Source organism: Pezoporus wallicus, unplaced genomic scaffold (assembly GCF_028554395.1).
Source record: "Pezoporus wallicus isolate ANWC-B61680 ecotype Strahan unplaced genomic scaffold, APGP_CSIRO_Pwel_v1 contig_5709, whole genome shotgun sequence".
NCBI lineage: Eukaryota > Metazoa > Chordata > Aves > Psittaciformes > Psittacidae > Pezoporus > Pezoporus wallicus.
This window is the reverse complement of record NW_026635251.1, coordinates 1121256-1136530: the sequence shown is the minus strand read 5'-3', so window position 1 is coordinate 1136530 and position 15275 is coordinate 1121256. Positions and strand designations below refer to the sequence as shown.

Sequence of the window (15275 nt, the reverse complement as noted above, 5' to 3'; positions counted from 1 at the left end):
AAGACCAGTGACCTGACCTGCAGTATGGTGGAGATGGAGATATTAATAATGGCTACTAATTTTCTGGTTTAAGAGCCCATAAAAATAGCAAGAACACATTTAATTTGCACAGTGCTGACTTGCTGCCTCTTGAACCATGAGTCCTTTTGACTTTTCATGGATTTTACTGGATCTCTGGGAAAAATCAGCATAGGAATTTGGCTTCTCCCACTCCCTGTATCTTTCTGTGAGCAACAGGGGTGTAATTTCAAAGGAAATTGAAATTCAAGCTCATCCCCCAGTACAGTAAACCAGCTGGAACTGCATAGCATGCAAAATAAAATCACTGCCTCATTAACTTAGTTGACTGTTTGTGGACAAGCTCACATGAAGACTTGCAGGGAAAGAGAAAAACGTAGCATGTAAAGATACATATATGTATATGTATGCATAGTTATGTGCATAGTTGTGTATTTCTATCTACCTGATTTTCTACCTATTTACCTATGCATCTGTCTATGAGGATGTATTTATTTCCCTCGGGGCGTTTATGGTCATGTGTATGGTTAAAGCATTAATAACCATGTGTTTATTTTTCCCAAAGGACTTCCTCATGAACTTCTCTTTCAACAGCCACTGCTTAATAATTTTGATTAAAAGGTATAGTTGCAACTGAGTGGGTCATTTGGGGAAAAATCAAACCTTTGGTGTGAGAGGGGAATGGAACATCCAGCAGGGAGAAGGATGGGGCTGGTTGGATCCCCTTAGATGTGATGTGGCCCGTTAGGCTGGTGGATACATTCGACATGATTCAGGGACTCCCATGTTATGAACTTAGCACTGATACCACCAGACACTTCCAACCCAGTTGGCTGAAGTCAGTGAGCAAGAAGATGGCTGTGTCTCATACGTGTGCTTCATAGGGATGATTTTGGGGTTGAGGGGACTTGAAGAGCCCCCTGGTGAAGCCCCAGGTGACACGAAGTTTCAGTGCTGATGCCCCTGAGTCCCTCCTGCCTTTGCCAAGCAGGCGGATTGCTCCCGGTGCGTGCCAGAACCAGAGCATCCCATCCCCTCCGGGCTCCGCCGCGGGGCCATGGGGAGGGGCGAGGGGCGGGGCCAAGGAGAGGTGGGCAGAGCCTCTGCGGCAAGCCCCGCCCCCTGGCTCAAGTTGGGCGGTGCTGCTCGCCGGGGTCCCGCATCCCCGCTGTGCTGTGCGGTGCGGTGCAGCGCAGCGCAGCGCGGCCCGCTTCGGCTCGGCTCGGCTCGGCTCGGCTCGGCTCGGCTCGGCTCGGCTCGGCTCGGCACGGTTCGGCTCGGCTCGGCTCGGCTGCCGGACGGACAGCGCCGTCGGGGAGAGGGTTCGCTTCGCGCCCCGCGGCGCCCGCGGTATGGAGCACGGTGCGGCGCGGCTGCTGGCGGTCCTGCTGTGCCTAGCTCCCGGTAAGCCCTCGGAGTGCCCCAGCTGCCCGGGGTTCGGCCTGTCGGGGAGCCGCTGGGGTCCGGCAGCCCCACGGGGCCACGGGGAGAGGCGGCGCGGGTATGATCAGGTGTCGGGAACTGCGCGGGTGCTGGTTTCACTTGGGATTGTCAGGGACGGTGGTACGGTGAGGCAGTGCGAACCCTGGGGTGGGACGGGATGCCCAGTACTACGGGCTTGCTGTCCTGTCCTGTCCTCTCACCTTCCCTCCTCGCTTCTCTGGCTGGTGCTGGCCCATATGACAGGGCTGCCTGCCATGGCATAGTGTCCTGCACTCTTGGCTCCAGCATCAGACATCGTTTCCGAGAGCAAAATGTCCCTGGAGCCAAATGCGGGAAACCCGTCATCAGCGAAGAGCCTGCTCGGGATGCCAGTGATTAAAGTGTGGGGAAATACTAGGGAAGTAGGGAAGGTCCCGGTCTGGCCACGCTTTCTTGTTGCCTGCCATAGCTGTCCGAGCTGTCCCGGTTGGGGCTGCTGGCTCTCCCGGGTGAGGCGGGATTCCTGACGGTGATGGGAGCAGCCAGGGCGGGCTGAAAATCTCTCCCTGTGGTACTCCCAAATGTTGCATAAGCTGGGCTGTTGCCTCAAAGCCAACACTGGCACCCAGATCACAACCCTCGCAAGCATGGAGGACTCAGGTTAGGCGTGATGCAAGCCCTGTTGTGAACAGAGTTGGTAGTAATAGACTTTTGCCTGATTGCTTAGGAGGAAAGCGATAACCTCAGAAAATCATGGGGCAAAATAAATTCATGGGATTTCGAATTTCTGACAAACTTAAAATAGTTTCTTCATATAGTTCATTGATCGGTAGTCTCGAAGAACTCAACTATATTCAATTTATTATAAGAAAAGTTAGTAATCCCTTTCCCCAGGGAGTGAGATCATCAGATGAAGGTTCGCTTCATTTCAATGTCCCACATCCTCTTGTTAGACCTTGAAGTTGGCAATGCAAGAAAACAGGAACTCCACCCTGGCTGGCTGAATTGTAGTGCTCTGCAGCTAGCTCCTGACCATCTGCCTTTGCTTCCTGTTATGACAGAGTTTTTGAACTTTCTGGGATGTGTGAAAAGTCATTATTTACTCTTCTCTGCTAAATAGATGATGTGAAAGCGTCCTCTTAAAACATACTGCATATTCCTGTACATAATGCTTTTCTGATTAAGTAATGTGTACTTTGTCTATTGGGTTGATTTACGGGGCTTTATACGTGTTTGTTATTATTATTTACAGGTTTAGTTATTTCTCTGGATCAGCCAACCCTTAGTATCCAAAAAGATGTCCTCACAATAACTGCAAATAACACTCTAAATATTACCTGCAGGTAAGGGCAAATCGATCCAGCAAGATTTTGATGGGGGTAATTTATGAGTTTTTGCATAGAATCACAGGTGATTCAGTCTCTCTCCCATCATTGCTCCTGTTCTTCCTCCCCACATCCTTTGCGCTTCCCCTTCCTCCCCCGACCCTCACCTTGCTTTCCCCTTACAGACTTTGGAAATGATCTTAGGGGGTTGGAGCAAGGGAGATCTGGGAAGCACAGGGTGGCCCAGAGAAGGAAGCATCAGCTGGGTCCTCATGGAGCCAGCCTGGTGAGCCATGCTCCTGAAATCATGCTCTTGAAGCTCCCTTTTGAGTGCTGTGTCACTCAGGTTTAGCAGAATGGAAATCTCAAATAACTTTCATATAGGTATTAACAATAAGTTGATAAACATGAATTTATCCTGCATGGCTTGATGCTCCACATGATTTGATGAAGCCTGTTCCTCTCAATGCCATAGAGACCAGCGAGTCTGGGGTTCACCACCCTAGTACTGGTGCTCATCACATGCTCACACCTCTCCAACGTTTTTGCTTCCCCAGTGGACAGAGACCACTGGAGTGGTCCTGGCCAAGCAACCAGAGCAGTGTTGAGAAGCGTATCTCGGTGATAAACTGCAGTGATGGCCCCTACTGCAAGACACTTACTCTTCTCAAAGTCATTGGCAATGACACAGGCGACTACAGGTGCCTTTACAAGGACAACCAGGCAGCGACAACCATTTATGTCTACGTTCAAGGTAAGTGCTTACACAGCTCTTAGGTGGCTCTTCCCTTAGCCTCAGGAGAAAAAGTATCTCAAAACGATTTTGACTTTAAAATCTATCAATCCTTGAATTTTTTATTCTGTGAAATTGTTACTTTTCTTCTTTTATTGTTGATTGATTTCATGCCAATATGCTAGTTGCCATCAGTAGAAAAGCCCTTGTGCCTGTAATTTTGAAGCAACCTGCCATATGCAGTACTTGGTCTGCTATTCTCCTTTACCTGGAGCTTAACATACATGTCTGCTTTGCACTGTGAGCTATTACTGACCTCAGGAGAAGGATTACAGAGATTGTATATTTATTAAAAATTACAGGTTTTGATCCCTTTTACAATTTGTACTATCTGATACCATTAAAAATAAAAAACAAAAACAACTCCAAAACATAAACTTCCATATATTTGCTGATTGTGACGGCAAAATCTATTTAGGCTGTAAGAGCTAAGTTTTCACAGTCAGGCTGGTAGCAATGCAGCTGAGCGCCACAGATACTGCAAAGCATTCAGGTATACATTCATTTCAGTGAATGTGTACACTGAGGCATCTGCCTTTTTTGCACTGATGGTTTCATACTCATTTTCTTATACAACCTGTTTCCTTTTGTTCTTAACTTATAGTTACCATCTTGAAAAATGAGACGTTATTATCTACTTGGCTTAGCTTGTTTTGTAAGATCATGAGCTTACTATTTTTTTTGGTCTGACTTTAAAGAGGATGCTGCCACTGGGGGAGCCGATGTAGCGTGCTGCTGCTTCTGACTGATATTTCCTGTAGTACTTATGCAAGGAAAGTCACACTAGGGTAAATCAGATTTTTACCGGCACAAAGACTGTGATGACAGGAAGCTATTCTCCAAGGTGCACACTGCTGTGGATAACTGTTTTCAGAGTAATTATATCGTAAAACTGGGGGATGTCTGTCAAAATATGTACTTCCTACTTAGTCTCATCATTTAAATGTTTTACCACATAGAAAAGAATAAAACTGCTTTGAGAAGAAATAGGGACAGAACAAAATTGGAAAAGTTTCCTCCATAATAATGTGACAGTACCCATTTACCAACTGAATATTCTTCTAGATTACAGATCTCCGTTTGTGACTTCAGTTAGTGATCAGCTTGGCATTGTATACATCACTAAGAATAAAACTGTGGTAGTGCCGTGCCTTGGAACCGTATCAAATCTCAATGTATCTCTACATGCGGTAAGGAAAAAGACCACTATTATTTTAAGAGTTAGTTGAAATCACTGTGACGTAAATACTTTGCTTGAAGTATAACTGCATTTCTTAAAAGCTTCTTTCTATCCTTGGGAACTTTGCAGTCTGTGATTACAAGGTGAGTGCTGTAACTGTACTCCTCCGTGATCCTGCGCTCTCAAAGTGCGGAGTGATTGCCTGTGAAAGGGAGATTGCCTGAGCTAGGATGTTAAGACTGGGTCCCTGCGGTTATGGAAAATATTGGACTTGAATATTCAGGGTTGTTTGATTTTTTTGAAATCTGACTGTATTTTATCAATGTTCCAAACAGAAATATCCGGAAAAGATATTTGTCCCTGATGGTAAATCAATTTCATGGAATAATAAAAAGGGCTTCACTATACCCAGCCATTTAATCAACTATGCGGGCATGGTCTTCTGTGAAGCCAAAATAGATGATGAAAGCTACCAGTCTGTGATATATATAGTCGCAGTTGTAGGTAAGCCAAAGTTTTTTTTCCTTTATAGCCAATGTTCTTTTACTCACTACAACATACTGAACCAATTACATTTGGTTGGACTCTAAGTTATTCAATAATGACAATGCAGCTAATGCAAAATGGATGTTGTGAGATATATTACTTTTCTTTTAAATGCAATGTATTGTATTCTTTCTGGCTGATCACTGGGAAAAGTGCTTCTATTTTAGTGTTTTACATAGATGCCAAGGATTTTTTTTTCCTGACAATGCAAGCCTTTTTCCTAAAATCAGTTATGTACTTTATTCGCTTATCCAGGATGCAGATTGTAGTTGGAGGGAACTGGGGACAGGCATCCATCAGCAGCAGATGAAAAGGAATTGCTCTGAGGGGGTACCAAGGCAATGGGGGATCTGAGGGTTGCATTATGAGCTAGGTTGTCTCTTCTCCCTCAGATCTATGTCCTGACTCTCATGGAGATTTATGCTTTCCCTGGTATATTTTGTCAGTTATTCAACAAAACTCAGAAATAATGTGATGACTCTGTGGAGACTTAAGCCTGAGCTAAAACTGCAGCTATTTCCCTTTTGGCTGAGGACACAGTAACCACTTCAAGTGGCCAAATGGCACCAAGGCAGTCTTGCCTTGCTCGGTAGGAAGGCATAGCGGCTCTCCACCCTTTACTTTGTGCAGCAGGCAATTGCTTCTTCACCAGGCTCATCAGTCCTGACTCTGATTTGGAGCATATTCAGAATTTTTGCATTCAGAATATTCTGTATTGGAATATTTTAAATTTTATTGCACAAATTAAAATTTGGATGATTTTGCTATTATCAGACTGTTATTCTTAATAAATTCCCTCTTACTGCTGAGGAAGGGGAAATACCTCCTTAAGTTTCAGGTCTCACAAGGATAAGAAGAAGGTGTCTAAGGCAGAGGAACCATGTGGGTCACCATATCCTGCCTGCTCCTACTTCTGGGGGGCACTCTGATCGAGCGCATACATCCTGCTGTGCCACTGTCTGATGCAGGTCTCGGATGGGAAATGCTCAGGGCAGCTGCATTCCTTCCGTCCAGGCTCCTTTTTACACCCGTCATCATGCTGAACTGGGACACCAAGGGGATTCCTTGTAGCTGGGGTTTCAGTGGGAGTTTTGGTGAATTTTTGTGGGAAATGTGGTGCTGAGTGCTGTAAAGAACCCTCTTCTTACCCCCAGGTTTCTGTGTGCCTTTCTCTTCCTCTAGGATACAGAATTTATGACCTGACAATGAACCCACACTCCCAAGTAGAGCTGGCAGTGGGAGAAAAACTGGTTCTCAACTGCACTGTAAGGACGGAGCTGAATGTAGGAATTGATTTTAAATGGGACTACCCTTCCATCAAGGTAAATCTGTAATAAATTAAGAGTGCCAATATCACAATGAAATAAATTTACGTATAATGTCACTCCCACCTTTATAATATTGACAAAGCAGGTGATAATACACAAAGAAATGGTCAGTATATACAGGTGTGCAAAGGAGGAATAACAATAGAACTCCCAAACACCTGTGTCTTTTATCTGTTACAGGAAAAACATGCCACCATAAGGGATTTAAAAACCACTACAGGAGAAGTAAAGAAGTTTGTGAGCACTCTTACCATCGACAGTGTGTCCTTAAGTGACAAAGGTCGATATACTTGTGCAGCATCCAGCGGTCGTATGAACATGAAAAACAGCAGCTACTTCATTATCCATGGTATGGCAACTTCTGCTTCAGTTTTGTTGGCTGCTGCAAATTTAGGATTCATTAGTGGGATGCAGAAGGTACCTTGGTGATGAATCAAGTAACAGAAATGAATCAAGCTGCATCTACAGTATTTCTCTTGCACCCACTATAGGATTATACCTACATATATAAATATATATATACCGCATGCTTAGCTAATGATAAGATTTTAAAGGACTCTGTATGTTACTGAAAGCTGTAGAATCCCATAGGAAAATAGGCAGTAAAATAAACTGAGGTAACCCTCTGGTCCTCTTCTGTGTTGACCTCCTTGAGGTCCTGTACAACTGAATTTGTGTAGATAGCTCTATAAGGTAGCTTTGTTCTCACTCCAGGTGAACTTAGGCTAGATTCTGGTGGTTCTGCAGGACAGGAGCCTGGGTCAGCATCAGTGAAGCTAGGAAAATAAAACTTTCAGCTTTTACAGTATGAATAGATGAATCAAGTGAAGTTTTGGTTGTACGGAAGTGATGAAAAGGAAACAGCTTTGGCTAAGTGCATAGATAAGTATGAGGCTACATCCTACAGCCTTTTCTCAAGCCCTTCTTGGCCACAGCCCCAGTGGCTCCACTGGAGTACTTCTAGAAAAAATTGCCAGCATGAGAATGGCCCATTATAAATCACTGAGTCAGAAAAAGGGGTTTATATTTTGAAGGAGACTATTTTTTTTAACATTCAAACTAATTATGTGGCACAGTGATTCAAGATAGTAACAATTTTCTCCTGGGTTCTTTGTATTTCTCTTCAGGAGCTAAACCAAGATCACTTGCTGCAGTAACTGTACCAGATGTTAAGTCCATACTATTCTAAATATTAGTCAGAAGCCTAATCACTGTGTTAGTTTGAATGCAAGTTTATAATTTATAACGAGTAATGTAAATAAATTCAATGTATTCTGTGACTGCAGTGGTTCAGATTCATACTCGAGAAGAGGCTGAACGTATCTAACTGAGTGAAATACTGTGAAAGTATCACACTGTGGTTTTGAATACTATTATTTCCTGTAATGAGTAGATCGAGATGGTTTCATGATACGTTTATATATATGTGTGTGTATATATATATACGTATGTATATACACATATATGGGTCTGACACTAGGTCTGACAGTTGGCACACTGTCTGGAGAGCTGAGTCTTGTCTCTGCTTTCCAGAGCTCCTTGATGTGGGAATTGGGCTGCTCCTCTCTGCAAGGGAAAGGGCTGGGTTTTCATGGCGGGTTCGTCTCTCCAGAGCCCTGTTTGGAGCCAGTTGTGCTTCACCAGTGGCATCCTGTCACTGGCCCCTATTTATCATCTGTCATTAAGTGCTATCCCAAATGGAGAGCACTTACACTTTTGTCCACATGGAAAGACCATTTAGTTCATTCTTTTTTGCAGAAAGTCCTTTTATTCATCTGGAGAGAATGGAGAATGTGGTTGAGACAAGACTAGGTGATACAGTCAAAATTCCTGTGAAGTTTAAAGGATATCCTCCACCAGAGGCAAAATGGTAAGAATGGGAACATCACATGTTTGAAAAACTGAGCTGTTCTTAGTGAAGGTAAATCTTTGAAGTATTCAAAGTGCTCTATTTTTTCTTCAGGTATAAAAATGGAAAAGCCATCAATGCAAATCATACAGTTAAACTTGGCTACACTTTAGTGATCACCGATTCAACTGAGAAGGATGCTGGGAATTACACTGTTGTCCTTACAAACCCTACTAACAAGTTGCAGAAGAGACATACGTTTACCCTGCTTGTGAATGGTAAGCGGTGTACCACAGGAGTACCTTCTTTCACATGTGGATGTGCTGTATTACCATTTTTAGGATTAAATTAATCCCACTGCTATGAAGATTAAAGTGGGGGGGTTGGCTGGGAGAAGAGCACTTGAACCTCAGCCCTGGGAGGGCAGAGGTGACCTGTCTCTCCTGGCTCTCCTGGTTGAGAGGCTGCAGGCTCCTGGTGGTGGTGTTGTGATGATACTTTGTGTGTGTGTGTGTTTGGGGGCAGGGGGGTCTGTATATTATTTCTTCACCTCTGCATCCTGCTCTTTTCCTGCCCCCCTTGCTGGCCATGCTGCCGGAGTCCTCCCCACCCCGCTCATCCTGGCCTGTCCCGCCTCACCCATCCTTCCTGCCTCACGCAGGCTGTCCCTCCTCTTCTGACCTGCCCTGTGCAGTACTGATGTGCCTCTTTCTTCTCTTCCTCCTCTTCCTCCTCTTCCTCCTTCTGTCTTCTCCCCAGGAAAACACCTAGCCCCTGTGCTTTGAAGACAGCAGGTCTTGGGAAGGGCAGTGGGGCTACATGCAATGGGAATCATAGACATTTAAGGGGTGGTGGGAGTCTAAGAGCTGCATTTTAAACCAGTGGGTAATGGAAATATTATGGATGATCCTAAGCATTGCATCTTGATGGCCTGATCCTCATGGTGCTGGGCAGGTTCACCTCTTCCCTGACTGTTCATAGAGATTCTCTGTGTTACAATTGCACATGAGGCAGAGCATAAATTAGTTGCTGTGGGTCTAACACATGCATGCAGTGCTGCTGGGGAGGCGTAACCTGCTGCTCTCTGCTCCAGTCCCTCCCCAGATTGGTGAGAATGCGTTACTGGCCCCTGTCGACTCCTACAAGTATGGCTCGACACAGGTGCTCACCTGCACTATCTACGCCGTCCCACCGCCTGCCACAATCCTCTGGCATTGGCAGCTGGAGGAGGAGTGCACTTTCAGCCCTCAGTGAGTGCCAAGTCCTTGCCGTCTTCTGCAGCTTACATAGCTCTGGTGGGATGGTTGGGTTGGGGTGTTTGGGTGCATCCCTTGTCCAGGCTCATTACTAAATGCAGACCCAATGGCTAATGAAGAAAAGATTGTTGTGGTCAATAGGCTGATCATTGCAGGAAGGCTCTGCCAAAGCCATTGTTGTTGGGAGGGGTAAGGACCATCCGCAGCAAGGAACTGGCAGTGCATGCATGCAGCTCTCATGCCTTCTTGAAGGGCTTGCTGGGGTTTCAACTGCAGCTGTCTGCATGCCTTCCCCTCAGATCAGCCCGCAGGACCAAAACTCCATCCCAAACAGAGGAAATTTACTGTTTATGTTAATTACGGTTCCTTGTGGTGGCTTTTTTGTATGCTCAAGTGCTGAGTGTGACCATGCTCTTTATCTGTGTGAAAGTGTATCTCAGAGGAAGTGCACTGACTGATGTTGGGGAATGATAGAGAGAGTGCCTGACTGAGATTCACGCAGCTTCCCTTATCTGGGCCTGCCATAAGCCCAGATTTCCTTAAAAAAAAAACAACAACCAGCAACCAACAAAAAGCATTCTTCTTTCCTGTTGTTGTTTTTAAAGTGATTTCCACTAGTTTCTTCCTTTGGTGCCTGGTTGCTTCTTACACAATGGCTACTGTCCTCAAGAAATTCTTGTAGGGAGTTCAGCGATTTCTATGTCTGTCTTCCTTTGAACTAAATTAACTTGAATCATCCATTTATGAATGGAGGTTTGTTCCCAGAATAGCTGCTTCCCTCCAAGCATCCTGATTGAGCTGACACAGGCAGATTAATTAGGAAATTCACCTTTAGGCTCTGGGGTTCCTTATTTTACAGAGCACAAAGGTCTTAGAAGGTTATAGGGTGCAATTTAATAGAAATGTTTTCAGAATTCCCTCCCAGATACAGGCTGTGGCTGATGATGCATCTGATTTATAGATAAATATTTTCATATTAAAAAGAAAACACAAACCACTCTCTTGAAGGGTGAATATTCATCTTATCTAATGCATATATCTCTACTTAAAACCTCAGGAAAGTTCGTTCAGGATCCAATCCATATGCCTGCAGGAAGTGGAAAGTGATCTCAGAGAGAAAGGGTGGGAATCAGGTTGAAATTAAGCACCGAGTTGTTACTATTGCTGGGAAAACAAAGGTGAGCAGATTTTGTTTTCTATTGGCTGGGAATGATTGGCCCTGTTAAGCAGTTCAGATATCTGGAAATGTATCACTAGAGATGAGACTCTCTTCACCTATCGTTAAACTTATGGATCTACTCTTAGCTGGTTGTGCAAACTCCTGCTAGAGCCAACGGACAGAGATACACACTTTCAAGTCCGTTAGACACGGACCCAAAGTGAGTCTCCTTTGAAGAACACAACCTACTTAGATTTCAGTGCTTACCTTTTAGCAGTCTGAAGTCACATGGGTTAAACTTCCTATTTAACTGTAATGAGGAGAAGCTGTAGAGGCTGAAGAGCAGAAAAATGTGGAAGCAGCATTTATTAACACATAAAACAAAATCTGCCTTCTGTGAGGCTGCTTTTTCTTGGATTTTTTTTTTTTTTGCCTGATTGTTACACACTTAAGGACAAAATGTAAATGTCAGGAGGTGACTGTGCTCCTGCCGTGCCATGGATTTGTGCTTTGAGGGATTTTTGGTTGTGCAAATACCTGCAGAGCACTTTGCTAGGCTGTTGGAGTGATCAGGCTCAAGTATGTACTTTGGGACTGACACAATATGAAATTGCTTGATTGTTCTTTTGCAGACTGTGAGCACCCTTGTGATTCAAGCAGCAAATGTATCTGCTTTGTATAGATGTATGGCCACAAACAGAGCTGGGTCAAGTGAAAGAGTTATCTCCTTTCATGTGACCAGTAAGTATATCCTGTTGAGGACAGCCATGGTAAATTATTGTTATTTTGTCTGTTTTGCTAATGACAGGCTCTTCAGTGCCATTGTCTGATCCCTATCCTTTATTAAATCCATTAATAGTTAAGGATTTAGGTTCACTTAAGGTTTCCTAAGGCAGCCTTTAAATTCACCACCTAACTTCAGCGAAATAATTAGTTGTGCTGGCATCTGTGGAGTGGTGGACCCATGAAAATAATGCAAAATGGGCACTGTTGTCCTGAGAGTGACTACTTTTGCAGTCACTTAAAAGAGCTACAGTGAAATTGTGAGTTGCAGAAAGAACAAGGATGTACTGTGAAAGCTAAGACTAACGTTTTGAAAAACAGTGTCAAAGAGCTTCTGTCTTCTTAAAAATCAGTCTCCATATTCATATGATGAAATATTATTTTAATCCAGATCTAAAAATTGGCTATAAGTAACTCTAAGAATCAGCTGAAGTTGCTGTAAATTTCTGCACAGGTAGTTACTGTATTCATTACACAGGCCTTCCTTTTCCTTTTAATGGGATTGTGCTGTTTAGATGATTGACTGATTTTCACTGTTTTGTTTCCTTATTTACAATTGGATAAGATAAGGCCACAAAATGTGATACCTAATAGGAATTTGTTTTATTTTTTTAACTTGCAGGGGGTCTTGAAATTAATCTCCAGCCTCGGAATCAGCTCACAGAGAAAGATAATATGTCCTTGCAATGCACGGCAGACAAATTCACCTTTGAGAAGCTATCATGGTACAAACTCAGTGCTCACGCTTCACAGACTCCCTTTGGAGGGCTGCCTATGCCTGTCTGCAAGAACCTAAATGCTCTCCAGAGGCTGAATGCTACAATTTCAAATACCAATGGTGAAAATGTCACCTTAGAGCTCATCCTCCGTAACATCTCCCTGCAGGATGGAGGGGACTATGTTTGCATTGCTCAGGACAAAAAGGCTAAAACACAGCACTGTCTGGTGAAGCACCTCACTGTTCAAGGTACAGATCTCTTATTATGAACCAAAATGTGTGGTTGTACACAAAAATAACTGCAGCAGTGTCAGGTTTTGGTACCTCCAGGCCTTGCATGTGTTGGGTTAATGGTGCACGCTGTTAAATAGATTCAGACCATTTGTTGTTAACACACAGGTCTGGGGCTTGTCTGAGCAGTAGGGTCTTACTGTTTCATTAGTACCAGTGAGGAAACACTGACGGGGCCACTGTGCTGTGCAAAGGGATGAGTCTGGCTTTTGCACAAGTAACAGCACATAATTAGCTCAATAACTTCTCAGTTTTACTTTTCAAAGCACATTTTTCCCTCTAGCTGTATATGCATGTGTGTATTCATAGCATTGATGATACTGCTTTGCGTCACTGACTTGAGTTTAAAGTAATTGTCTGAAGTTGCCTGTAATTTAAACTATCATGAAGTGCTGCTGGCATTCAGATACAGGCAATGCAAGCTGGTAATCAGTCAGCTTTGCAAACAAATAGTGATGACTTTGTTTCGGACCTGGATGTCTAAGCTGATTAGGCAGATTCAGGAAAATACCTGTTCATGTCCATGGGCTGTTCTGAGCGGACGTTTGATGGACCTGCAGTATCAGACTTTTCATAATGACTCTGAAAAGAGAAAAGTGAGGAAAGCAATTTCTCACCTATTCTGTCTTCCCTCAGCAGCCTGGCCAGTCACACATTAAACTGTCTAAAGCAGGTTGCATCAATACTGTTAAAATTTTCTTGGCTATTATAATTTTTTCATGTCATGTAGAAGTTTAACTATGATTTTAACATGGATGCTGTGGCTGTTTGTATTATAAAAGAATTTGAGACTTTGTTATTGAGCCATCAAGTGCTGTTACAACAACAAAAAAATTGATGTTTTCTGTAATGTAATTGCTCTTTGACAATGTTCTTGTCAGTAATTTTGCTGTATATTCTAACCAACAGAACCCATGGCACCCACACTCTTAGGAAATCTGGAAAATCAAACAACAAACGTAGGTGAAACCATAGAAGTGTCATGCACAGCGAATGGCATTCCTCCTCCAAACATCATGTGGTTTAAAAATAATGAAACCCTTGTCGAAGATTCAGGTGATGGTTGCTCCTTTGCTATGAGTTTTCTATCACTGAAGGGCTTTCTTTCATGGGACTCACTGCTGATTTTCACCATAAAGAGTTTAATTTTCAACACAAAGTGGCATAAAAATAGCAGAACTGAGAATTATGTCTTTTTCCAGGTATTGTTTTGAAAGATGGAAACAAAACACTAACCATACGTCGAGTGAGGAAAGAAGATGGGGGGCTGTACACCTGCCTTGCCTGCAATGTCCTCGGATGCAGAAAAGCAGTGGCTTTTTTTTCAGTGGAAGGTTAGTGTTAGCTTCTTTCTAGGTTGTGTGTGAAATCTTTATAGTTACTAAAAGGAAAATATACTGGCTACCCTGATTGGAGATCTTAAAATATACCATCAGATTTGTGAAAAGTCCTCACCATTTCTATCAAGCTCAAATTGAGTGCCATCATAGCCATCATAATCCCAGCTGTTGAGACTGGCGCTTTCTTCTCCACATTGTTGTTCAGTGCTTTTCAAGAAAAACTATATCTATCTTACTTGTGGTTGCAAAGAAAACTCTGCCAAGTCTATGTTACATGCAAACCTATAGAGCCTACCTAAACCTGCAGATATCCTGGGGCATTTCTTTGTCTTGGTAACGTAATTGTCATTGTATGTGTTTTAACAGTTGTAACTTTTTAAACTATGTCATTGCTGTCACATCATCTAAGAAAAACAGAGTGAAGACTTTGTGCTGTCTGTTATGGTTGCCATCGCATTTCAGTGATAGGAACAGTTAGCAGTTTTGGGTTAGGGGACTCCAGCCTTAGTCCACTAAGCTCTGAAGATATAGCATTTGCGAGACTTACCTCTCACTTGTTCCAGTCCTATTGTGGCACACTGAAATGTAATTCACAATGATAAACAATAAATCCTAACAAGAGGTTAACCTGCAGTCTGAGTAGCCGCAGCTGTGATGGACTTTCCATCAAGAGCTGCAATGAGAAACCTTGGGCTAAAAGTTCCTCGCCCTTGATGCTAGTACATTAGCAAAATCTAGTCACTGAATCCTGCACAAATGTCTGTCTTATAAGTCAGGGTGGTTGTTCTGTCTGTTCCGTTAAGGTAATTAAAGCAGTATCCTGTTATTCTCATAGAACCCATTAGGATATTTAGATGTTGGCCAATATGTTTACATGGGGTGGAAATTATTTGCAGCTGACATCAATGCAGATTTCAGCTGATGTGATAAACACGGCTGGGGCATGTCTGTAAAAGCTGGAAATCTGTGTAGGACATACTGATTCACTCCAAGAAGTTTATAGTGCAGCTCATTTGGGTCATGCAATGAAGTGTGCTACTGTGTAGGAAAATCTGCATGATGCAAAGGATGAAATACAAGAGCATGATGTGATGAACAGGAGTTGAAACTTCTACATTAATAGATGTTTGAGTGGTATCTGCTGGAGACTATTTTACTGGAAAAAGGATGTTGTAAATAAGACCTTATTTTGTTGTAAATAAGACCATATTTCACGGTTCTTGTAGAACTGTGTTTTTTTGGTGCCAAAAAGTTGAAGAATATAGAG

General features: G+C 43.3%; 1 protein-coding gene across 1 annotated transcript in view; it reads left to right on the top strand.

Moving 5' to 3' along the window:
- The first annotated feature begins 1336 nt into the window (after positions 1 to 1336).
- The window catches only part of KDR (kinase insert domain receptor), a 32007-nt gene continuing 18068 nt past the window's right edge, over positions 1337 to 15275 (top strand). The window contains exons 1-15 of the mRNA XM_057414013.1: positions 1337 to 1422; positions 2693 to 2783; positions 3323 to 3519; positions 4624 to 4748; positions 5074 to 5242; positions 6467 to 6606; positions 6793 to 6961; positions 8371 to 8482; positions 8576 to 8739; positions 9555 to 9711; positions 10775 to 10895; positions 11509 to 11617; positions 12282 to 12626; positions 13578 to 13724; positions 13871 to 14002. Of these exons, the coding sequence (XP_057269996.1) occupies positions 1371 to 1422; positions 2693 to 2783; positions 3323 to 3519; positions 4624 to 4748; positions 5074 to 5242; positions 6467 to 6606; positions 6793 to 6961; positions 8371 to 8482; positions 8576 to 8739; positions 9555 to 9711; positions 10775 to 10895; positions 11509 to 11617; positions 12282 to 12626; positions 13578 to 13724; positions 13871 to 14002 (2230 nt within the window). The 5' untranslated portion in view covers positions 1337 to 1370. The remainder of the gene's footprint in view (positions 1423 to 2692; positions 2784 to 3322; positions 3520 to 4623; positions 4749 to 5073; positions 5243 to 6466; positions 6607 to 6792; positions 6962 to 8370; positions 8483 to 8575; positions 8740 to 9554; positions 9712 to 10774; positions 10896 to 11508; positions 11618 to 12281; positions 12627 to 13577; positions 13725 to 13870; positions 14003 to 15275) is intronic.